Source organism: Mixophyes fleayi, chromosome 3, assembly GCF_038048845.1.
Source record: "Mixophyes fleayi isolate aMixFle1 chromosome 3, aMixFle1.hap1, whole genome shotgun sequence".
NCBI lineage: Eukaryota > Metazoa > Chordata > Amphibia > Anura > Limnodynastidae > Mixophyes > Mixophyes fleayi.
In genome coordinates, this window is record NC_134404.1 from 29,029,481 (window position 1) to 29,056,532 (window position 27,052).

At 39.0% G+C, this 27,052-nt stretch overlaps 1 protein-coding gene across 2 annotated transcripts in view; it reads right to left on the reverse strand.

Annotated features, from left to right (window-relative positions):
• LOC142143448 (cytochrome P450 2K1-like) overlaps positions 1 to 25,184 on the reverse strand; it is a 45,385-nt gene extending 20,201 nt beyond the window's left edge. For both annotated transcript variants that reach the window (XM_075201297.1, XM_075201296.1), the window contains exons 1-5: positions 25,097 to 25,184; positions 24,311 to 24,508; positions 11,898 to 12,094; positions 3,368 to 3,530; positions 2,205 to 2,354 (exon numbers count right to left, since the gene is read on the reverse strand). In XM_075201297.1, coding sequence (XP_075057398.1) covers positions 2,205 to 2,354; positions 3,368 to 3,530; positions 11,898 to 12,080 — 496 coding nt within the window. In that variant the 5' untranslated portion in view covers positions 12,081 to 12,094; positions 24,311 to 24,508; positions 25,097 to 25,184. The remainder of the gene's footprint in view (positions 1 to 2,204; positions 2,355 to 3,367; positions 3,531 to 11,897; positions 12,095 to 24,310; positions 24,509 to 25,096) is intronic.
• Positions 25,185 to 27,052: the final 1,868 nt, after the last annotated feature.

Below are 27,052 nucleotides of genomic sequence, written 5' to 3' on the forward strand. Positions count from 1 at the left end.
TATATGCCACCAGCGGCAATTAATGCACATCCTTACAATACTGCAGTGGACTTCTCTAATATCACTAATTAAGAAGAATTGTCAGATATACCTGACCTGCATGTGTAACATCTTCATGTGGTTATTTTTGTTCTTTATATTTAATGTTTTTTTGCTAGATATTCACACATTCAACTATGTATCACCATGTGCTTACATGTATTATGCTGAATATTATTTATAAGAACAGAATTCCCTTTAACCGTCACTCTAAATTAAGACTATCTGCACACTACAGAATTTGCTTTATTTGGGCTAAAATATGTGACTTATAGGGCAAAAATGAGCTGCCCAGCATGGCCCCATCTAAATGGCAACCGCTTGAGAGGACCAATGACAAATGATATGCTAATTAAGTCTCCCTTCAAATTGGGAGAACTTTACTCCACACTCAATTCTAATCCAGACATCCCGACGAAGCCTTTAAGGGCGAAACGCGTAGATATTGGGCTTAATTATCATTTAGCTCATGAGCTTTACCTACTCTGTTCACCCACTCCTATTACTATCGAAACAGACAATCGAAGCCAATCAGCGCGTGCACAAAGGACGAAGCACAAAATGCAAGCACACAGCAGCCAAACACATCTGTACGAATCGCAGAGGAAAAAAGGAAGGACGTCTCAGTAGACCGCAATCTCCGAGCCACATTCCGTCCTGCAACCTTTCAGCTGCCATCATCGCTACCTGTAAGTGGAGATTTTATCCCTATCAATATACGGTTGTGGATGTATCTTATACTGGCTTCAGCGGGCTAGCTGTGACTTTGTTCCTAGACTGTGAACCTTGAGCCATGCTTATTTTTATCGGTTCTTAACCACTTAACAAGTTTGGATCTTTCAGACCATTTTTACATGCCCCCAGAGGGACATTAAGTCTTAAATCAACACTGCATTATGTTTACAATCTGAGCTCAACACTGCATTATGTTTACAATCTGAGCTCAACACTGTATTATGTTTACAATGTGAGCCCAGTAGATGGATTAATATATATAGCTGGATTTGGATTTGTTTATTCCTCTATATTTGAATACACAACATTTATATGAGACTTTTTCATCTGTAGTATTTATATGAAGTTGTAATGCTGTTTCTTATTGATACTGTTCATCCCAGCATTTTCTGTCATTTTAAACTTTTGCTATCCAGTGCACTTGGATTTGTCAACTGTTTACCTTAATATATAGTTTGATTATTACTGGTTTACAGTTTGGTCACTATACCACCATTATCCACCACAATTATATCTTATTTTTGATTAATTTGTCCAGACTTTACATTGCCTTGTGCCTGGGATATTTTGGTTCATTGTTTCCCACAGAGCCTTTAGGATCGGGATAGAGCAAGCAGAGCCATAACACAGATTGTACGTGAAGGGCAGCTGGCCAGAGCGCAAAGCTGAAGGGGGGTGCAGGCACATAAATTTTTAAGATCAATTGGGTTACAGTTGAGGAGTGGCGGGAATCCATGATAGTTCTTGCCCCAGGAGCTTTAATTGCTAGTTACAGCTCTGAGAGCAAGTGCAACTGAAGTACAGTATTCTGAGTAGGCCATATCTCCAGTTACACCTTAACGTTAACACCTACGTTAACATAAGCATCACTTGCAGGTACTCTACTATTTGTTCATAGGTTCATGTTGATACTGAAGATCTTCAGCATGGATCTTGCAGTGCTATGTAAGTATTAAATACATCATTAAAATCTTTAATGTAGCCTTCCTCCCCCAAAGTGGACCAATTATAGTGCTCAAAGCCTGAGCAAATTACTACTGAGGGAGCACTCAGCAACACAGATAAGAGCATATAGGATATCTGGTATGAATTAGATGTATTGGGGGTATTTTATAAGTACTATTGGTGTCTAGTGTGGAGTGTTTCTTCCATACAGCTGAATGAAAATAACACTATTTGCTTGTCAGACCACTTCTTGGGGTACAGTGTTTTTCTCCTGACTATAGGATGGACATACCAGAACTTGTGAGGTTCAGAGGTGGAGATATATTTTTAATTAAGGAACTAGGGGTGTTACATCATAAGGAATGATAGCATAAATTGGACAAAAAATGCCTTTTAGGTGACCTAATTAGTATGAAGAAAATAAAATGCTAACAAAATGGTAATAGTGTATTCCAGCCATCATATGCACAAGAGCAGACACTCACCTTCATAAGATCTAAATATCTGCATTAAACTTTCACATTCATCATTGATCTTGTTTTTTAGGCTTTTCTTCCCCATCCCATAATCTCGTAATGTTGAAAGAGCAAATCGTCTCATGACTTTCCAGCTCTCACCATGACCAAAGGTAATACCTGAATAGAATAAATAAAATTCACTACATTACACTTATTTCAACTGTATTTCTGAAAATCTTTATGCTAATATATGAATGTCACCAAAATGACAGTTGCACCTAACAACTAAATGTCACAGTCTGCCCACCACCAGGTCCTGCTCCCCTCTGCCTGCAGTCAGAAGGAATCTGAATCCATTCTGTGCTGTGTGACTGTGTGCACCGCAAGGATTTTGTAGCCCCAGTATGTCTTGCTCAGGAGTCAGCATTCTAAGGCTCCCAATTTGAACTCTACTGGGATGGAAACTGTGGTGTTCCTTTCCTCTCTGTGCAGAAGTGAAGCGCAGAGTGGAGAGCAGTGTAGTTAGAGGAGGTGGGTATCCCTCCCATGAAACCTTGTGGGCCCTATAAAAAAAATTCAATGTGGCCCCAAACATCTAATTATACCCCCGAGCAGAAACGAATACCTACAAGAATGCATACCATGCATTACAGTAACACCTAACTATATCTACCCTTGTCACCATAAACCAGCTTCCTTTAGATTGATATACCGTATACAGAGAAGTTTAAATAGATTGTACCCCCTATAATTTCACTTTGAACTATCCATTTCACATCCCTCCTGCAGATGTCTGTTACCCAGAGCCATTTCCCTAGAATGTTTGTACCTATTATCACAAATAATACAATTGGTTTCATGTCATCTGTATGTTGCCAATTTTAAAATGCATATGAGCAAGGACTGGAATTTCTCATTCATATAGCAGGACTTATTGTGCAGATTTAGAGTTTCTGACAGGTTTGAAAAGTGGAGATGTTGCCTATAGCAATCAATTAGATTGTAATTACATTTATTTAGTAAATTCTACAAAATGATAGCTAGAATCTGATTGGTTGGTATAGGCAACATCTCCACTTTTCATACCTGCCGGAAACTCGCTGCTTGATATATTTACCCCTTAATGTTTTTAATGCAAGCGCAAAACTCTGAACTTATGTTTTCTAATGACTTTTCAAATCAATAGTTACCATTTCCCCGTGATGTTTCCTCAAACAGTGGTGATTCAGGTCTTTCAGAAAATTCCTCAGCATAGTTGATTAGAGCATCTTTGACAGCATCATAACCACACAGGATGACCATCTTTTCTAACCCCAACTGAATGCCGAATACTGAGCCGTACTTCTTTGACAACTATAGAAATAGTAAAGAATAAACCAATAAATGAACAATCATGAACTATTTTTAACTATTTAACTATGAACTTGGCTCCCATTTCCCATAATCAGCCCACCCATGCTTTCTCTTTCTCACAAATGTTGATGACTCGTCCCATCCTATGTGGAATGGTCCATCTAGCATGTGAGGCTTGAGTTATTCTTTTCGAGTATTCCCTCAATCCTTACATGCCAGTTTTGCACTTCCCAAATGGATGGGATCAGACAACACAAACTCAGTAAGTGTTGACAGTATAAATAGGATGAGTGTAGCAAAGTGAAACTTATAAACATCTGTTTGTAAAAAAAATAAAAAAATGACATGTTACTATCTTAATGCAATATTAATAAACTAATTTGTACTAGTATGTGAAGAAATATTTATTCATTTTGAAATGTTATTTATTTATGTTATGTCAATATTAATGAATGATTTGAGATGATTAATTGATTATTTTAAAAAAAATACATATTTTTTTAAATCTTATTGAATGTTATTGTTAAAAGTAGCATATTGCACATCCATATAATAATGTTGAAAGGAGAAGTGATAATGAAACAAATAAAAGTTGTTAATTTTGGATCAAAAGTAAGAACATTTTAAACACATGTACATAAAAACATATGTCATGGATAGCTGTAAGGGGGCCATACAAAAAAATAATTTAGACAGTTTACACAATGGTATGCCAAGTTCTTTGTGATTTCCACTCAATATTTACTAACATTTCTCAGCAGTGGAAATATGTTCTCAAACTATTGCACCCAATCAAATATTTACTTTGTGTTATACTAAACATTAAAATCTAGTTGCTGATTGATTGCTGTGGTTCCGTACAGATTTGCTCTTTTGAGCAATGCTAGGAAATAATCCTGTATTTATAGAGGGAATGTTTAAATCATTACAATCGTGAAATTGTGAAACCAACACTACATTTTACATTCATTGTCATGATACTTGTCATTTAAATAAATGTATGCAAGTATAAATCCCACATGTCAATGTAAAATTCTGAAGTAGGCGGTATCTTAATCCTCAATAATATTTCTGAACCTATTGCTGTAGAAAAGGAAATCTACACCTAAAATTATTATCCTAACTTCCTTCATTTCTTAGACTATCAAAAGTATCAGTTCCAGTGCTGGCAGCTACAGAGTTCCCCAATGCAGCCCTACCCAAACAATGAGGCATAATTTTCTGATTACTATGGGAGAAGAGAGTAGTGTTTTCTTATGGCACTAGTTGAGGAAACAATTTTTTTACTACTTTTAAATAATGTTTTATTACTGTGGTTTTTTTCATGTGTAAAGTGCTGGAGTAATTGCTGATCACATTTTAATGCAATAATGTCTTTCTTTATTCAATATGCTTTATAAATAAATAATAATATCCATTTTTTGTGGAGTTCTTATATTTAACTTAAGACCTGTTACCTTTTAGATAAAACTATATGCAAATACTGCCATTTGCACACAATGGCACATGTATGATGAGCAGAACTAAGTACCTTGCCTCAGGCAGCACCATGAGGAAGATGACAGTGGAGACAGGTCCTGAGACTCTTACTTGCCGATTCAGAATTGAAAAGAATTTACATCTACGCCTTTGACCTAACTTTCATGGTGCCATTTGCATTGCTTCCGCCTCCACCCTCTCTCGGACCAGAAAACAGCCTGTGATACATTAAACTTTGACTAGAAGATTTCAGATAAGGAAAATATTGTTCAAAGGCTGCACATAGCTATTAGTGACTCCTCTCCATAGGGGGATGTTTATTGACTTAATCACAGAAAAGAGCGCAACGTTTCTGGGTCGGCCAACCTTCTGCCCCTGAAACGTTGTGCTGTTTTGTTCTTTTCTGTATTTCCATCAAGAAACATATCCCTCGTGGAGATAGATCATTAATACCTGTGTGTAGCCTTGTAGATTTGTTTCCACTGAGATTTAGGAGGTTTTGTGGGGAAGAACCTGTTCTTGGCTATCACCAGTCACAAAGAGTTAATCATAGGTGGGCTTTAGTTCTGTGATAACTAGAGGTCAGACCATGTCAGAAACATTGATATCAGCCAACAGCTTAGAAACCTAATACAAGCGTGAGCGAGACCCAAAGAATGATGCTTGGGAACCATAATTAGCTAAGGTCAGAATGTGCTTTTTCTTTTGCATCAGTTAAAGGTGTGCATATTAAACTGCCCAATGGAGAATGGTCTGCATATTAAACTGGTCACCAGCTATTGTTGTGCATATTATTCTAGTCACCAGATATGGGTTTGCATATTAAACTGGGTACCGTATATATGTATGTTAAATTTAGCCCCAGGCATAGCTCTGTATTTCACACTTAATAAGTAAGATTTGGCATATTAGATGTGGCACAGGACATGGCTCAATTTGATACACTTGGCACAAGGTATGGCTGAATGTTGTGCTTATGACATAATGCACAGCTCTGCAGAATATACTTTGTGCCAGATTTATTTAGATATATATATATATATAAAAGCCTAGTGGCGTGTGTTAGTCTGTGTGTGGGAAAAAAAAACAAGCTGCAGCGCCACCTGCTGGGCGGAGTTATACACTGACCTACTAAATTCTTAGCATTGTCTAATATATAAAAGTAAAAGCCTAGTGGCTTGTGTTAGTGTGTGTGTGTGTGTGTGTGTGGAAAAAACTATTTTCTCAGAAAGGGCTCATCCAATTGACCTGGAATTTGGTATACTGACATTATTTGACAAAAAAATTAGACTAGTGAAGTCAGTTAACTTCCATCATCCCCCTTCCCCCCGTGGGAGGGGTAGTAAAGGCTAAATTTACGAGTTGAGGGGTCAAACTCATTTTCGTGAGGTAATTTTACCTCATGAACACACATTAAAAAGGGCGCTTGCGTCGGGAAGTAATGCTCTTCCTCTAAAAAGGCCTGGGCTAGGCCCAAATGCATGGCAAGAACCTTTTTAAGACCTTAAGTAGCTTGATTTGACTAGAATGCATGAGTATCATGCACGGGTTAACACACATATATATATATATATATATATATATATATATACACACACACACACAACAACAGATATAGCACATCGTATGAGACTTGGCACAAAATTTGGCTCAACATATGACAGTTTCTAACTATGCATGCTGTCTTCTAGATTTTTGATGTAGTTGTTGAGACCTGCTCACATAATAATGGAAACCATAGCAGTAATTGCTGATCACTTTTTAATACAATGATGTCTTTCTTTATTCAAGCCTTCCTCCTTACCCCCTTGTTTCTGCTTTCACCCCCCACTCCCCCAGTCCCTGCCAAGTGTCTTTGTGTCTTCCCCTTAGGATATTATCTTTCACGAGCAAGCCCCTACTGGTCATTGCCATCACTCTCACTCACTGTCCCTTAAATATTTTGAACTGCATTACCATGTTATCTGTATATTATTTGTGTATTCAGTATATCTGGTCTTTGTATTTTGTTTATTATCTGCCATGTAATGTTTCATGGATCATTGCATTCTGTATGTCATGTACAGCGCTGCAGCCCTTTTGTAGCATAAATAAAAGATAATAATAAACCTCCTCTCCAACTGCAATAATAAATAAAATAAATAAATGGTAGTCCATACAATGCCTAATTTGTGCAGTGGTGTCTATATGATGTAGTTGTCAATGTGAAACTGCACTTAGCTGCAGTTCACTACATAGTGGCATCATCAGGATTTTCATTTTAATGTTTGTTTTACATTAAATACATAAAGATGCTTGATTTGTGTAATGTACATATAATGCATTTTTATAGTTTATCTTATCACATACAGAAGTTCTGTGCTAGCTAGTGGCACAAACGTTTTAATCAAAGACTATGCTGTGTCAGTCATCACTAACTTGGTATTATATCAGGCATTAATTCAATCACGTCCAATCTTTCCCAATATATTGATCATTTTTTGCAAAAATATGTTAAGGAACAGAAATCCTATTTGAGAGACACAACACATATTCTCAACATCCTCCACACTATAAAATGGAACGAGGACTTCTGGTTAGTCACCAGCGATGTGACTTCATTATACACAGTGATAGGTCACAAACAAGACCTGCATAGTATTGAGTACTTCATGTCCAAAGACCTTTCACTCAGACAGGAACAGATCCAATTTATCCTGGACAGTATTAGATTTATTCTAACACACAATTACTTATGGTTCAACAACACCTAATACTTACAGACAAGAGGAACTGCTATGGGACCAGGTTTTCTCCCAGCTATGCCAATTTATTTATGAGCAGGTGGGAGGACTAATACATCTGGTCCAACCATCACATGGTGGCAAACTTGGTCCAATGGCAAAGATACATCGATGATGTGTTTTTAATATGGAAAGGGGACGAACTTTCCTTTTTACAATTCATTCACAATCTAAATAATAATCCCTACAATCTCCAATTTACATCAAAATATAGCAAGGTATCAGAATTCCTGGATCTGAACATTTTTGTACAAGACAACCACATTCACACAAAGACATATCAGAAACCTGTTGATGTCAACAGTTACATTTTGGCATCCAGCAATCACCACCCTCAATGGTTGCAAAACATCCCATATGGTCAATTCATTAGAATACAAAGAAGTTGCTCTCAATTAACCCATTTTGAAGAACAAGGACAAAATCTCAAGAAACAGTTTTTAAACAAAAAATATTCAGCTGACATTGTAGAATCATCATACATCAAAGCATCAGTACGAGACAGATCAGAACTACTTGAAATAAAGGATAAACATACTAACCATCAATTGGACAACAAAGTCTATTTTATCACAGATTACAACAACAGTTCATTTAAAATTAAGAAAGTCATCAATAGAGACTGGAACATACTATTACAAGATCCCGATCTTCAGCATCTTCTTCCACCAAAACCCGATGTTATATTTAGGAAAGCCCCAGACCTCAGGAAACAACATGTCTGAAACCATTTCATTCCTAAAGCATCGATACAGAGACACTACTTACACTGGCTGAGAAACCAGTAGATTCCTACAGCCACGGCAGGCGTTTACCTTGCAAAACATGCGGAAATAGGAACACAAAACCCAATTTAACCATCCAGTTTGTCCAAACCAAACAAGTACATAAAATCATAACATGTGACACTAAAGAAGTCATTTATCTCTTGGAATGTCCCTGTCCACTACAGTACATAGAACGCACAATAAGACTCTTACACATTAGAATAGCGGAGCATATATGAAATATAAAAAAAGGTCTAGAAACATGCAGTGGCTCTAATTACTTTAAATCCAAACATAACCATGATCCATCATTACTAAGATTTACAGCAATCACCATAGTCCATAAAAATTGGCGAGGTGGCTGATTCAGAAACCACAAGCGCTCCTGCTGGAGCTGCAGGCTCTTTTATCTCTGTCCATTAACAGATTGAACGGAACACGCTGTTTTCAAGGATTTGGGATGACACTTCGAACCAAGGTCTGTACAGTATTTCCATCTATTATAAGAGAATGAGCCATATGTGAATCATATTAAGGAGTTTGTGGATGAACGGTAGTATTTATTATTATTCATTATTATCCATCAATTATCTGCAGTTGAGGAAATTGTCTGTATTGTCTCGTAGAGTGGATCATATAAAACTATTTGGAATTGCTAGTATTCCATTTATTTGGTGTGGCCACACCCCTATTTCCACTCCTACGTCACTGGGACTGTAGCTAGCGGTTCATTGTCAATTGCTATCCTTATTGTATTGTGATGCATATATTGATGTATCCAAGAATGGTGTTTTGACATTACACATTTAGCGATCATTGTTTATTGCACTGCAAATATTTAACATCTTCACTGGCCAGTGTATGTTCTCTTTGTAACATTTTTATTGTTTTATTTATTAATAAATGTTTTTTATTATCTCATGGACTGTGGAGTCTGTGTCTACTGGCTGTCAGCACTGTTTCTGTGTGTTATTTAAATAGATAAGCCAGGTCGGTACACAGAGAGTCAGCCAGTGCACGTTGCCAGGGATTCAGCAGATGTAGGGTTCAATAGACAAGCCGGGTCAGTACACATAGAGTCAGCCAGTGCGCGTTGCCAGAGATTCAGCAGATGCAGAGTTCAATAGACAAGCCGGGTCGGTACACAGAAAGTCCACCAGTATTCACAGGGAGAAGCGCATAGGGAAAGCACAGGGATCAGGAACAGCCAGACGCTAAATACACTTGTTGCTCTGACACAGGAGAGTGTTGGAGTGAAGACTAAATAGTGGGGAAGTTTGAATTCCCCGCCTCTCAGGTCACGTGATCAGACGGACCTAACATTAAGACAGCTTGCGTTCTGCACAACTTGGTACTTTCAAGAGATTTTGTATTTGAGCATGTACTTAGCAACCCCCTACATAACGTATCTTGGAGCACTGTCTGGGGGCCTGTGAGCGGTATGCTAGTCAGAAATTCTTTTGAAAGCTATTTTGTGTCGCTTGAAGGAGAGATAATCTGGTAGAATGAAAAAATTCAAAGTCAACAAAACTAATAATAACTTTTACATAACAAGCTATTCCTACTTTTATATGCATATGAGCATTACTAGCCTATTTATTGATAAGGGTTATAAGCTGATACACAATACTTACTTCCCGAGTAGACCAGAACAGTTTTCATTTTACATGTTTACTTAATGTTTATAAGTATTATTTTCCATCTTAATTTTACCAGTACCATAATATACAAATAAACACACACATTACATCATTATCATTGTGGAGAATATTAGGACACATCTTTACTTGCCTTTATTCGGGGCAGCACAGTGGCTTAGTGGCTAGCACTTCTGCCTCACAGCAGGTAATGAGTTTGATTCCCAACCATGGACTTATCTGTGTGGAGTTTTTATGTTCTCCCTGTGTTTTTGTGGGTTTCCGCCGGCTGCTCCGGTTTCCTCCCACACTCCAAAAGCATTCTGGTAGGTTAATTGGTTGCTATTAAATTGGACTTAGTCTCTCTTGGGGTGTGTATGTTAGGGAAATTAGACTGTAAGCTCCAATGGGGTAAGGACTGATATGAGTTGGTTCTCTGTACAGCGCTGTAGAATTAGTGGCTGCTGCTGCTGATGATGATGATGATGATGATGATATATGCCATTGCTGTGGCATTGTCTGATAGGGCCTAGCCCTGGTCAGTGCCTTTAATACTGGGAGAAGAACTACTGCAAAAGTGTACCAAAGTAGCAATAAACACCACACTCTAGGAGAGTGTATAAATGCTGTAACATTCTAAGGCTATAAAGCATAACTCATCCTCCTCAGAAGATGTAATGATCCAGCCCTGGTATAACAGGTGATGCACCGATATAAAGAAGTGCTATAAATTATCAAATGTTAATGAAGAGCACACAGAAAAATAAACAATAACCACTTAATCAATATAGCAAAGTTTAGGAGGGAGAGACCACAATGCAGGCTTAAAACGTACCAGCTCCAGCAGGCATTTAGTCTAAACAGAGAATATTAGCCACTAAAGGTATAGAGGGGGATGAACTTGCCATTAAATATTTATTTAAAAGTGCCAGAGCTCCTCACACCTCTAAACTCCAAATGTCACTACAGTGTTCCCCCTAAAGATGTGAGAGAAATAAAAAACAGCACTAGCCCTACTTAGTTGCTTTTAGATACAATGTATAATAGAGTGTATTTAACACCTACCTTAGTTTGGAAAATTTCTCCTCTGTTTATTTCTGAATGGCATAGACAAAACTTAGCAAAAAACATCTTCTGGGTCTACTTAAGCTAAATTCTCAAAAGCTCTTTGCTAACATTTCATATAATGGCAAAAAGAAAGGAATTAGCTTCTATCCGTCTAGATTTACTAAGCTGTGGGTTTGAAAAAGTAGGGATGTTGCCTATAGCAACCAATCAGATTCTAGCTTTCATTTATTTAGTACCTTCTACAAAATGATAGCTAGAATCTGATTGGTTGCTATAGGCAACATCCCCACTTTTTCAAACCTGCAGCTTAGTAAATCTAGCCCTAAATGTCTGATTGGTGTATTTTTTGTATAAATGTTGCACCTAGATAAAATGTAAGTAACAGAGCCTTATGTTATTAAAATAGTGGGCATATCCATTAAATTTAAATTGTTTAATTGTTAAATTATTTGGGTTGTCAATTAAAGTATTTTGGTGGGGCTATATGAGTGATTGGACCCTGCTAGTTAGAGAGAATTGTGGGAATCCCTGCCCAAAATACCATTATTGAGAAGCAAGAAGATTTTGTAAAGTTTGTAAATAAAGTGGAAGATTTAAAAGATTTAGTGGTATTTAGTAGAAGTTCTGTATTACCTCTATAAATGTTTTATGAGGTTTTCCCATGTCGATGAGGTGCAAACTTCCAATGATCGGGAAAGGTCTTGGTCCAGGGGGGAAATTCTTGTTATTGTCTTGTTTGCGGTTGTTACAAACATTGGCCAAAAATAAGATGACAACAACAGACAAAAGAATTGTGATGGGGTCAATGGTAATCATGTCCTCTGTAAAATCTAGAGAGGGAAGACAAGACATGGTTCTTTTATAAGGAAACAATTTATCTGGTATCAAAGTACATAACAAACCATAGTCAATGAAGATCTCACTTCTGTCCTGCTATGATTCTGGTTATCAGAGTGAAACAGAGGGAGCTGCAAGACTACAAGGCCCATGCAGATGAGACACTACTAGCTAATTTATATTACGTCATTGTACAGGATTTAACATCTATCGTTACACAAGCTTATTCTTCTTTAATTGTTTATCATTGTTAGAATATGTCATTCAGTGACCTCATATTTTTGAAATAATTTAACAGCAAAATGTGGTATTTCAATTAAATAGTTTTGCGTAATGTTTATGTGAGCTGGTGTCTTTACCAGCTCTGGAATGTCTTTGTCAATGATGTCAAACATTGAATGTTCCCCAGTAAGAGGCTCGTTTCTTTCCACACATGTCTCTTAGTGACAGTTCAAGACAGTAGAAGAGGAGGCTGTTTATGATTAGCCATTATAGAAAACTTGACATGCATACTATTTATTAAACTAATGTAATAAAAATGTATATTACATTGGGAGATAGTTACCCAGAGATTGAGTGTAAGGGGGATTAGGGCGCAATAAGAAAGTAGTTATGGGTCTGGATAACAGTGTTGATGAATGACTGTAAATTAATAATATGTATAGACAGATAGCAAATGCAGAAAACCTGCTTTAACTATGTGTCCTACCCATCTGTTTTCTTTATGTCCTTGATTCTGACTCTGAGTATAGGTATGAAAGTGGGCTATTTGAAGCTAAAGTGAGCACATTCTGATTGAGCCTAAAATGTGAAGATACGTGGTTCCCAAATCACTCAGACACGGTATTAGAGGAAAAATAGAAGGATGATTTATTTTGCAGAGCAGGATTAAATGCAGCACAGTTCCCTTAACAATAGCACGTCCAACAAGTGAGTTAATCAGTTCAAATAAATCCAGTGAGTTAGGTTCCACAGCACATCTCTTGCAGAACATCACCTCTTGGCCAATGTCAGTCACATATGTGTCTAGCTCCCAGGGCAGCCTCTTTTATCACCTTCTTATCCTACTTTGGGAACTGTCTGCCAAGGGGAGTTGCAAATGGTCTCGATTGGTGGGCTTCTCATACTGTCCCGCCAACTCCCCTACCTCCCAGGCGTCTTCCCTCAGGTGACCCCTACTGGGTCCGGCTCCTGGCTGTCTGTAGAGCTCACTTGTTGACAATAGAGAGCAAATAGAAGTAACAATGGTAGCTTCATCCACTCAACTCCTGGATGTTCCCTGTGGAGGTGGAATTTAACCCCTGAAGCACTTTTTCAAGGAGATGTTATAGTTCCATCACTGATACTTCCTGATAACACTGCTAAAAAGTGCAGTTCGGGTATGGGTTAGATTAAGGGGTTGTAACACTGGTTCCATACATCCTTAACTTCTGATGTCATCATGTCAATATTTATCAGGAAAACATATGTATTATAAACAATACAGAAAATACAGATATTCAAATTCAGCGCAGATTTCCATGAGCTATATAAAGCCTCATTCTTGTTGTTTTGTACCTTTAGATGGACACATAACCCCCTCGTGGCTTTTAAAATCCTGATAATTTACAGTAGGGATTGATAATGAATTACAGCTACACAAAAACATTCATAACTTTTTGTCATTACCTTTAAGCTATAACACAAATGTAATATTTTTATATTTAATCTCCTAACTCACTATAATACATGGCAACCTTTCAAATGACCAATGAGGAATGATCTGGGGTTGCTTTAAAAGAACAAAAAAAAACCATTAAATCATTTTCAGTGCAACCATAGGCAAATATATACATGATTGCAGACATGTATTAGTGATCATAATTGTCAACATTCCATGTATAATAAGCTACAAGTGCTCATTTGATTAATCAAACTTATACTGTAAGTTAGTATACACTAATGGAATGTTTAAGCTTATGTTTAACTACAAGAAAAGCTGTGTACAACATGAAATTTGGCAAATTGTCCTGCATAGTGGGATGGAGATGAGGGAGGATGACTAATATCACATATACTAATTAGGGATGAGCGCACTCGGATTTATGAAATCCGAGCCCACCCGAACGTTGCGGATCCGAGTCGGATCCGAGACAGATCCGGGTATTGGCGCCAAATTCAAAAGTGAAACTGAGGCTCTGACTCATAATCCCGTTGTCGGATCTCGCGATACTCGGATCCTATAAATTCCCCGCTAGTCGCCGCCATCTTCACTCGGGCATTGATCAGGGTAGAGGGAGGGTGTGTTAGGTGGTCCTCTGTGCTGTTTAGTTCTGTGCTGTTTAGTTCTGTGCTGTTTAGTTCTGTGCTGTGCTGTGCTGTGCTGTGCTGTGCTGTGCTGTGCTGTGCTGTGCTGTGCTGTGTTCTGCAGTATCAGTCCAGTGGTGCTGTGTGCTGTGCTCTGTCCTTCTGAGGTCAGTGGTGCTGCTGGGTCCTGTGCTGTGTCCTGTTCAGTCCAGTGGTGCTGTGTCCTGTGCTCTGTGCTTCTAAGGGCATAGTTATTTCCCCAATATTCCCCTGTGTTTAAAAAAATAAAAAAAAGTTTTTTTAAAAAATACCAAAAACTACTTTAATATTTTTTAATTACCACAAAATTTGCACAACCAATCCTGCAGTATAAGCCCATTGGTACTGCAATATTACCAAGTTCACACATTCAGCAGTAAAAGTCCAGTGGTACTGCAATATTACAAAGTTTACACATTCTGCAGTATCAGTCCAGTGGTGCTGTGTCCTGTGCTCTGTCCTGCTGAGTTCCGTAGTGCTGCTGGGTCCTGTGCCGTGTCCTGTTCAGTCCAGTGGTGCTGTGTCCTGTGCTCTGTGCTTCTAAGGGCATAGTTATTTCCCCATTATTCCCAAGTTTTTAAAAAATAAAAAAAAAGTAAAAAAAAATAAAAAATTAAAAAAAAAAAAAATATATAATAATTATAACCAAATTTGCAAAACCAATCCAGCATTATAAGTCCATTGGTACTGCAATATTACCAAGTTCACACATTCTGCAGTATCAGTCCAGTGGTGCTGTGTCCTGTGCTCTGTCCTGCTGAGTTCCGTAGTGCTGCTGGGTCCTGTGCCGTGTCCTGTTCAGTCCAGTGGTGCTGTGTCCTGTGCTCTGTGCTTCTAAGGGCATAGTTATTTCCCCACTATTCCCAAGTTTTTTAAAAATAAAAAAAAAGTAAAAAAAAATAAAAAATTTAAAAAAAAAAAAATATATAATAATTATAACCAAATTTGCAAAACCAATCCAGCATTATAAGTCCATTGGTACTGCAAAATTACCAAGTTCACACATTCTGCAGTATCAGTCCAGTGGTGCTGTGTCCTGTGCTCTGTCCTGCTGAGTTCCGTAGTGCTGCTGGGTCCTGTGCCGTGTCCTGTTCAGTCCAGTGGTGCTGTGTCCTGTGCTCTGTGCTTCTAAGGGCATAGTTATTTCCCCACTATTCCCAAGTTTTTTAAAAATAAAAAAAAAGTAAAAAAAAATAAAAAATAAAAAAAAAAAAAAATATATAATAATTATAACCAAATTTGCAAAACCAATCCAGCAGTATAAGTCCATTGGTACTGCAATATTACCAAGTTCACACATTCTGCAGTATCTTGTGCTACATATAATGGAGACCAAAAATTTGGAGGATAAAGTAGGGAAAGATCAAGACCCACTTCCTCCTAATGCTGAAGCTGCTGCCACTAGTCATGACATAGACGATGAAATGCCATCAACGTCGTCTTCCAAGCCCGATGCCCAATCTCGTAGTACCGGGCATGTAAAATCCAAAAAGCCTAAGTTAAGAAAAAGTAGCAAAAAGAGAAACTTTAAATCATCTGAGGAGAAACGTAAAGTTGCCAATATGCCATTTACGACACGGAGTGGCAAGGAACGGCTTAGGCCCTGGCCCGTGTTCATGACTAGTGGTTCAGCTTCGCCCACGGATCTTAGCCCTCCTCCTCCTCCCCCCCCCTACAAAAAATTGAAGAGAGTTATGCTGTCAGCAACAAAACAGCAAACAACTCTGCCTTCTAAAGAGAAATTATCACAAATCCCCAAGGCGAGTCCAAGGGTGTTGGTGGTTGTCAAGGCTGACCTTCCCATCACTGTACGGGAAGAGGTGGCTCGGGAGGAGGCTATTGATGATGTAGCTGGCGCTGTGGAGGAACTTGATGATGAGGATGGTGATGTGGTTATTGTAAATGAGGCACCAGGGCGGGAAACAGCTGATGTCCATGGGATGAAAAAGCCCATCGTCATGCCTGGTCAGAAGACCAAAAAATGCACCTCTTCGGTCTGGAGTTATTTTTATCCAAATCCAGACAACCAATGTATGGCAATATGTAGCTTATGTAAAGCTCAAATAAGCAGGGGTAAGGATCTTGCCCACCTAGGAACATCCTCCCTTATACGTCACCTGAATAACCTTCATAGTTCAGTGGTTAGTTCAGGAACTGGGGCTAGGACCCTCATCGGTACAGGGACACCTAAATCCCGTGGTCCAGTTGGATACACACCAGCAACACCCTCCTCGTCAACTTCCTCCACAATCTCCATCAGATTCAGTCCTGCAGCCCAAGTCAGCAGCCAGACTGAGTCCTCCTCAATACGGGATTCATCCGAGGAATCCTGCAGCGGTACGCCTACTACTGCCACTGCTGCTGTTGCTGCTGTTAGTCGGTCATCTTCCCAGAGGGGAAGTCGTAAGACCGCTAAGTCTTTCACAAAACAATTGACCGTCCAACAGTCGTTTGCCATGACCACCAAATACGATAGTAGTCACCCTATTGCAAAGCGTATAACTGCGGCTGTAACTGCAATGTTGGTGTTAGACGTGCGCCCGGTGTCCGCCATCAGTGGAGTGGGATTTAGAGGGTTGATGGAGGTATTGTGTCCCCGGTACCAAATCCCCTCGAGATTCCACTTCACTAGGCAGGCGATACCAAAAATGTACAGAGAAGTACGATCAAGTGTCCTCAGTGCTCTTAAAAATGCGGTTGTACCCACTGTCCACTTAACCACGGACAAGTGGTTCTGGGCAAACGAAGGACTATATGACTGTGACAGCCCACTGGGTAGATGCATCCCCTTCCGCAGCAACAGCAACAGCTGCATCAGTAGCAGCATCTACAAAATGGCTGCTCATGCAAAGGCAGGCAACATTGTGCATTACAGGCTTTAATAAGAGGCACAACGCTGACAACATATTAGAGAAAATGAGGGAAATTATCTCCCAGTGGCTTACCCCACTTAGACTCTCATGGGGATTTGTGGTGTCAGACAATGCCAGTAACATTGTGCGGGCATTAAATATGGGCAATTTCCAGCACGTCCCATGTTTTGCCCACACCATTAATTTGGTGGTGCAGCATTACCTCAAGAGTGACAGGGGTGTGCAGGAGATGCTTGCGGTGGCCCGCAAAATTGCTGGACACTTTCGGCATTCAGCCAGTGCCTACCGCAGACTAGAGGCACATCAAAAAAGCTTGAACCTGCCCTGCCATCACCTCAAACAAGAGGTTGTGACGCGCTGGAACTCCACCCTCTATATGCTGCAGAGGATGGAGGAGCAGCAAAAGGCCATTCAGGCCTACACAGCCACCTACGACATAGGCAAAGGAGTGGGGATGCGCCTCAGTCAAGCGCAGTGGAGACTGATTTCCGTGTTGTGCAAGGTTCTGCAGCCATTTGAACTTGCCACACGAGAAGTCAGTTCCGACACTGCCAGCTTGAGTCAGGTCATTCCCCTGATCAGGCTGTTGCAGAAGCAGCTGGAGAAAGTGAGGGAGGAGCTGGTAAGCCATTGCGATTACACCAAGCATGTAGCTCTTGTGGATGTAGCCCTTCGTACGCTTTGCCAGGATCCGAGGGTGGTCACTCTTTTAAAGTCAGAGGAATACATTCTGGCCACCGTGCTCGATCCGCGGTTTAAAGCGTATGTTGTGTCTCTGTTTCCGGCGGACACAAGTCTACAGCGGTGCAAAGACCTGCTGGTCAGGAGATTGTCCTCTGAAGAGGACCGTGACATGCCAACAGCTCCACCCTCATTTTCTTCCACATCTATGGCTGCGAGGAAAAAGCTCAGTTTTCCCAAAAGAGGCACTGGCGGGGATGCTGATAACATCTGGTCCGGACTGAAGGACCTGCCAACCATTGCAGACATGTCTACTGTCGCTGCATTGGATGCTGTCACAATAGAAAAAATTGTGGATGATTACTTTGCTGACACCATCCAAGTAGACATGTCAGACAGTCCATATTGTTACTGGCAGGAAAAAAAGGCAGTTTGGAAGCCCCTGTACAAACTGGCTCTATTTTACCTGAGTTGTCCCCCCTCCAGTGTGTACTCGGAATGAGTTTTTAGTGCAGCGGGGAAACTGGTCAGTGAGCGGCGAAGGAGGTTGCTTCCTCACAACGTTGAAAAAATGATGTTTATAAAAATGAATAATCAATTCCTCAATGAAGTACAGCACTGCCCTCCAGATACTACAGAGGGACCTGTGGTTGTGGAGTCCAGCGGGGACGAATTGATAATGTGTGATGAGGAGGAAGTACACACTGTAGGGGGAGAGGAATCAGAGGTTGAGGATGAGGACGACATCTTGCCTCAGTAGAGCCTGTTTAGTCTGTACAGGGAGAGATGAATAGCTTTTTTGGTGTGGGGGCCCAAACAAACCAATCATTTCAGCCAAAGTTGTTTGGTAGGCCCTGTCGCTGAAATGATTGGTTTGTTAAAGTGTGCATGTCCTATTTCAACAACATAAGGGTGGGTGTGAGGGCCCAAGGACAATTCCATCTTGGAACTTTTTTTTTTGCATTATATGACCAAGCAACAGTCGTTTGCCATGTTCAAAAAGTAAAACCAAATGTAAAAAAATTCAAGAAATTAAACCAAAAGTAAAATGCCGTGTCATAATTTAAAACAAGAGGTATTGACGTGCTCTAAAACTACTGTATTGTTGTTTATATTTTATAAACACTACACTTGAAAGCTTGAGTCTTTCAATAGAAAAGTAACTGTCCATTGCACGAATATTTGCAACAGGGACAATTTTAGGGTTAAGAAAGTCAACTAATAATAACACTTCGACGCTGTGTGTCTTTATAAACACTACACTTGGAAGTTGGAGGAGGTATTGTGGCCCCGGCACCAAATTTACTACCGGGGACACTCCACTGTGCAGTCCATATTTAGGTGTATCAGATATTAAACAACGGTGACAGTTGATGCCCAATTTTTTAATTATATTGTGGCCTCGGTACCAAATTGTGTACCGGGGCCACCCCACTACGCAGTCCAGATACTTGTTTGGTGGAATTCAGACCAGTTGAGGGTTTTATTATTATATTGTGTGGACCACTCTATCTATACCACACTACAACTCTATACCACTCTATTTCCTACTTTAATTCTATTTCATACTTTAATTCTATTTCCTACTTTAATTCTATTACTAATTAATTACCATAAAGAGGAACAAAATAAACCAATTTTACCAAAAGTATAATATGACTTAGACTTACAAACACTACACTTTAAAGATCGTGCCTTTAAATGAAAAAGTCAGTCTTCATTGCACGACTATGTGCAACAGGGACATTTTTTTGGGTTTACAAAGTCAAACAATAACACTTCGACCCTGTCTGTCTGGGGTCTCTCAATGACGAATTGTCTGTACCATGTTTGGAGGAGGTATTGTGGCCCCGGTATCAAATTGGGTACCGGGGCCACCCCACTATGCAGTCCAGATACTTGTTTGGTGGAATTCAGACACGTGGAGGGTTTTTTAATTATATTGTGGCCTTGGTACCAAATTGTGTACCGGGGCCACCCCACTACGCAGTCCAGATACTTGTTTGGTGGAATTCAGACCAGTTGAGGGTTTTATTATTATATTGTGTGGACCACTCTATCTATACCACACTACAACTCTATACCACTCTATTTCCTACTTTAATTCTATTTCATACTTTAATTCTATTTCCTACTTTAATTCTATTACTAATTAATTACCATAAAGAGGAACAAAATAAACCAATTTTACCAAAAGTATAATATGACTTAGACTTACAAACACTACACTTTAAAGATCGTGCCTTTAAATGAAAAAGTCAGTCTTCATTGCACGACTATGTGCAACAGGGACATTTTTTTGGGTTTACAAAGTCAAACAATAACACTTCGACCCTGTCTGTCTGGGGTCTCTCAATGACGAATTGTCTGTACCATGTTTGGAGGAGGTATTGTGGCCCCGGTATCAAATTGGGTACCGGGGCCACCCCACTATGCAGTCCAGATACTTGTTTGGTGGAATTCAGACACGTGGAGGGTTTTTTAATTATATTGTGGCCTCGGTACCAAATTGTGTACCGGGGCCACCCCACTACGCAGTCAAGATACTTGTTTGGTGGAATTCAGACCAGTTGAGGGTTTTATTAGTATATTGTGTGGACCACTCTATCTATACCACACTACAACTCTATACCACTCTATTTCCTACTTTAATTCTATTTCATACTTTAATTCTATTTTCTACTTTAATTCTATTACTAATTAATTACCATAAAGAGGAACAAAATAAACCAATTTTACCAAAAGTATAATATGACTTAGACTTACAAACACTACACTTTAAAGATCGTGCCTTTAAATGAAAAAGTCAGTCTTCATTGCACGACTATGTGCAACAGGGACATTTTTTTGGGTTTACAAAGTCAAACAATAACACTTCGACCCTGTCTGTCTGGGGTCTCTCAATGACGAATTGTCTGTACCATGTTTGGAGGAGGTATTGTGGCCCCGGTATCAAATTGGGTACCGGGGCCACCCCACTATGCAGTCCAGATACTTGTTTGGTGGAATTCAGACACGTGGAGGGTTTTTTAATTATATTGTGGCCTCGGTACCAAATTGTGTACCGGGGACACCACACTACGCAGTCAAGATAGATAGATGCGTATTGCGTATCATAGATAAAGTACATTCAGTGGTGTGGGGCAAATTGAAAAATATTCAAAATGCACTGACATTATCAAAAACAAGAGGTTGTCACATGCTAAAACTCCAACATGTATATGATGGAGAGGATGGAGGAGCAGCCGTATGTGTAGTGTAATGCAGATCTGTTGAAGGTTTTTTATATATTTTATTGTGGTGCCCAGTGCCCACTCCTCTATGCAGTCCAGGTACAATTATTGGTGCGAATCATAAAAGTTCAGGGTTTTTAAGATATTGTGGTGACCCACTCCTCTACGCAGTCCAGGTACAATTATTGGTGCGAATCATAAAAGTTCAGGGTTTTTAATATATTGTGGTGACCCACTCCTCTACGCAGTCCAGGTCCAATTATTGGTGCGAATCATAAAAGTTCAGGGTTTTTAATATATTGTGGTGACCCACTCCTCTACGCAGTCCAGGTACATTTATTGGTGCGATTCATAAAAGTTCAGGGTTTTTAATATATATTGTGGTGACCCACTCCTCTACGCAGTCCAGGTACATTTATTGGTGCGATTCATAAAAGTTCAGGGTTTTTAATATATATTGTGGTGACCCACTCCTCTACGCAGTCCAGGTACAATTATTGGTGCGAATCATAAAAGTTCAGGGTTTTTAATATATTGTGGTGACCCACTCCTCTACGCAGTCCAGGTACAATTATTGGTGCGAATCATAAAAGTTCAGGGTTTTTAAGATATTGTGGTGACCCACTCCTCTACGCAGTCCAGGTACAATTATTGGTGCGAATCATAAAAGTTCAGGGTTTTTAAGATATTGTGGTGACCCACTCCTCTACGCAGTCCAGGTACAATTATTGGTGCGAATCATAAAAGTTCAGGGTTTTTAATATATTGTGGTGACCCACTCCTCTACGCAGTCCAGGTACATTTATTGGTGCGATTCATAAAAGTTCAGGGTTTTTAATATATATTGTGGTGACCCACTCCTCTACGCAGTCCAAGTACAATTATTGGTGCGAATCATAAAAGTTCAGGGTTTTTAATATATTGTGGTGACCCACTCCTCTACGCAGTCCAGGTACAATTATTGGTGCGAATCATAAAAGTTCAGGGTTTTTAATATATTGTGGTGACCCACTCCTCTACGCAGTCCAGGTACAATTATTGGTGCGAATCATAAAAGTTCAGGGTTTTTAATATATTGTGGTGACCCACTCCTCTACGCAGTCCAGGTCCAATTATTGGTGCGAATCATAAAAGTTCAGGGTTTTTAATATATTGTGGTGACCCACTCCTCTACGCAGTCCAGGTACATTTATTGGTGCGATTCATAAAAGTTCAGGGTTTTTAATATATATTGTGGTGACCCACTCCTCTACGCAGTCCAGGTACATTTATTGGTGCGATTCATAAAAGTTCAGGGTTTTTAATATATATTGTGGTGACCCACTCCTCTACGCAGTCCAGGTACAATTATTGGTGCGAATCATAAAAGTTCAGGGTTTTTAATATATTGTGGTGACCCACTCCTCTACGCAGTCCAGGTACAATTATTGGTGCGAATCATAAAAGTTCAGGGTTTTTAAGATATTGTGGTGACCCACTCCTCTACGCAGTCCAGGTACAATTATTGGTGCGAATCATAAAAGTTCAGGGTTTTTAAGATATTGTGGTGACCCACTCCTCTACGCAGTCCAGGTACAATTATTGGTGCGAATCATAAAAGTTCAGGGTTTTTAATATATTGTGGTGACCCACTCCTCTACGCAGTCCAGGTACATTTATTGGTGCGATTCATAAAAGTTTAGGGTTTTTAATATATATTGTGGTGACCCACTCCTCTACGCAGTCCAGGTACAATTATTGGTGCGAATCATAAAAGTTCAGGGTTTTTAATATATTGTGGTGACCCACTCCTCTACGCAGTCCAGGTACAATTATTGGTGCGAATCATAAAAGTTCAGGGTTTTTAATATATTGTGGTGACCCACTCCTCTACGCAGTCCAGGTACAATTATTGGTGCGAATCATAAAAGTTCAGGGTTTTTAAGATATTGTGGTGACCCACTCCTCTACGCAGTCCAGGTACAATTATTGGTGCGAATCATAAAAGTTCAGGGTTTTTAAGATATTGTGGTGACCCACTCCTCTACGCAGTCCAGGTACAATTATTGGTGCGAATCATAAAAGTTCAGGGTTCTTAAGATATTGTGGTGACCCACTCCTCTACGCAGTCCAGGTACAATTATTGGTGCGAATCATACAAGTTCAGGGTTTTTAATATATTGTGGTGACCCACTCCTCTACGCAGTCCAGGTACATTTATTGGTGCGATTCATAAAAGTTCAGGGTTTTTAATATATATTGTGGTGACCCACTCCTCTACGCAGTCCAGGTACATTTATTGGTGCGATTCATAAAAGTTCAGGGTTTTTAATATATATTGTGGTGACCCACTCCTCTACGCAGTCCAGGTACAATTATTGGTGCGAATCATAAAAGTTCAGGGTTTTTAATATATTGTGGTGACCCACTCCTCTACGCAGTCCAGAAAGATACCTTGTTGCAACGTTTTGGACTAATAACTATATTGTGAGGTGTTCAGAATACACTGTAAATTAGTGGAAATGCTTGTTATTGAATGTTATTGAGGTTAATAATAGCCTAGGAGTGAAAATAAGCCCAAAAACTTGATTTTTAAACTTTTTATGTTTTTTTCAAAAAAAATCCGAATCCAATACCTTAAATCCGAACCGAGACCTTTCGTCAAGTGTTTTGCGAGACAAATCCGAACCTCAAAAATAACGAAAATCCGGATCCAAAACACAAAACACGAGACCTCAAAAGTCGCCGGTGCACATCCCTAATACTAATATCACTACTGTCACATCTCATATAAACTGAATAATAACACAGATATATAGATTTCTATACTAAACTTCATGATTACAAAATTTGGGTTATATTGATAGAAATCAGAAGACAATCAGGACCAAGAGAAACAGGTCTCCACTTAAGAACCTTCTCTTTAAGAGAAAGACAGATTTGAAGTACAAACAGCTCTAAAAGACTAACAGGTCTTGAGTTAGTTAGTATGTTACAGACGAGTAATATCTCTGTTTTCCAATTTCTTCATAGTTTTATAGAAAAAAAGTTGTCAGCTATTTCATGTAATGACTATATTGTCCTATAGATTGTAAGCTTGCGAGCAGGGTTCTCTTACCTCTCTGTCTGTATGTATTGCCCAGTATTGTCTTATCGGTGTTTGTTCCCAATTGTAAAGCGCTACGGAATTTGCTGGCGCTATATAAATAAATGTTGATGATGATGATGATGATGAAGGTATTGTTTTCTTACTTTGACCACTGTACAGTGTAGAGAGTAATCAGTGAACTAGTCCGGTCTCTCCTCCTCTGTCCTCCTGTAGAGATTAATTTGCTTTTAAACCCTCAGAGAATATATAAGCCTTATCTCATCCTCATGTGCTGATATTTGTTGTCTGTTACACAATAAAGATTTATTGTACTTTGTTCAAGAGCATGTTACCCTATTGCTGCATAATAGTTATCAGCCAAGCAATTCATGATGTGGATAAGTAAGTTTACATAAATAGCGCACATCTATCAGTCAAACTGAGAATAAAGTTAGATATAGTTAACAATCCTTCAATTTTGATATAGATATTCATTTGGCATTTTTTTTCTGTTTTTGAAAAATAGATTTGTGTTTCGATATTCTGTCATTTTATGTTTTTATTAAATAAAAAAAACATGAAGTACAGTAACTCAGTAGTCAAGTGCATTGGCTGTAAAACAAATCGATACTTACAAATCCCCCTATTAATATCTGCATTTTTGCCCAGATTATCATTATTCATTTTCGTTGCCAATCGCAACAATAAGAAATGTTGTTTTGTGTTGATTTATGAAAAAGTTAAATGCAGGACAGCTCCTCCTATAACGATGTCTGCTCCTATAGGTAACGCAAAAAAATAACGCAGCTCTTTTACCTTTGTTGCGGAAAGCAGTAGCAGATGCCTTTCTTCTGTGCATTCTTCGCTGAAATTTCAGGCATGCGCAGTAAAGATCATCATAGTGCACCTCAGACTACAATCACCATGGAGGAAAGTGAATAGTGCTGCTTCGATCTTTGCGAAACACAACACAGAAGAATCTATTAACAGTAAGTACATTTATATTATAATTTCATTTTTTAAGAAATTACATAATAAATTAGTTTACATTTAGAACTATGTAATCTATGTAAAAGCTGACTTAAGTATAATAACAATTGGAGCCAGCATGGTTAGCATCCATTGAAAAACAATCATGAATTTAGTATTTATATCTTTAATATACAGAAATGTTATGTGCATATGGAAAACATGATAGTATGCCTATAAGACAGTATATATAGTATGTGTAGCATGAAATATAATAAGTATTTATATTTTATCATTTGTTGTCACACACAGATCGTCATTTGTAGAGCACCCGCCGGAAGTCACTGTGCATAGTGCTTTATTTATGGGTTTGTGCTTTGGTTTAGTGACAGTTTTTGCCAAAGAATTGCAAAAGGTTTTGGTTTTGGATTTTTATCAGTCTATACGGTTCTCTAACTACATCACTTAGCATATATCGTCAGCCATCATATCTCAATCTCTACATATATTCTTTGCCAGGGCCAAAATCACTCCTCTTAATTTATCAGAATGTGGACTTTCAATTGCCTTGTCAAGACATGTTTTGGCCAGCCAAATCTGCATCAATGTGAGTATTATACATACTTACATGTGTGGGAAGGGCAGCTATTGGACTATCTGAACAGTCAGTTTTACATATTCCTTTCACTTCACTAATAGAACATATAAATGTTATTTATATAAATTCTATATTTATATACATCGGCCTTGGGGACCACCTCCTCTGCAAGTCTCAGGCAGTCACCTTTACCCCAGGGTTTGACAAAGCTTCCCCTGGGCGACTGATTCTTCAACCCTCCCCATAGATATATATGAGTCCCTGGTTTGATTCAGAAGGGCAGCATTGCTGCACAGAGCACATAAGTAAAACAAGGTATGAAAGTTCTGCTCTTGGATACTGATTAATGCTCTGCCCATTGAAAAATGTATTGTGTGCATAGTCTTTGAATTTGTATAGTATGGCTGCAGGCCACCTTCATCTATCATTATCAACATTTATTTATATAGCTGCAAGGTGTTGTATGCGCAGTCTTTAACGTTTTTCTAGTATAGGTGCAGTCCAACTTAGTCTATCAGTATCATCATTTATTTATATAGCGACAGCAAATTATATAGCTCTTTACAACTGGGAATCTACTTGTCTAAAAATCTACTGCTGTCTCTCTCCATCTAATGACATCTGATGGTTACTGTCTCTTCACTCTCCATGATGCATGCTGTGTAATGTTCAAAATGTGTATATATATATATATATATATATATATATATATATATATGTATATATATATATATATATATATATATATATATATATATATACACACATATATGTATACATCAGCCAAATTACCACACCAGTCCAGTGCATTGCTTCAAATAACCTCAGCTGGTTTTATTCACTGGCATTAAAATGCACCAAAGCAAACAAAATTCTTGCCTGTCCAGCTTATAACTAATACACAAAAACACTCTCTTGAAAGTGTAGGACCTGGTGTCCAAGAAACATGCAAAGCAACAGGACCTACTGGTTATCACTTGCAGTATCTCTCAGGAGCCATCTGACCTCCTCCCCAGGTATTGCGAGACTGGATGTACTGTCAGCCTTCTAACAGCATCCCATCAGATGTAAGTCCTGAATACTGGCAGAGTGTCCGATATGTTGTAAGCCCAGGAATGGGACTGATGAATGGAACCCATCTGTCTCTCACCCTTCATATTATAGGTACCCTTATACTGGTTTTTCCTACAGCTGAAGATCAATCT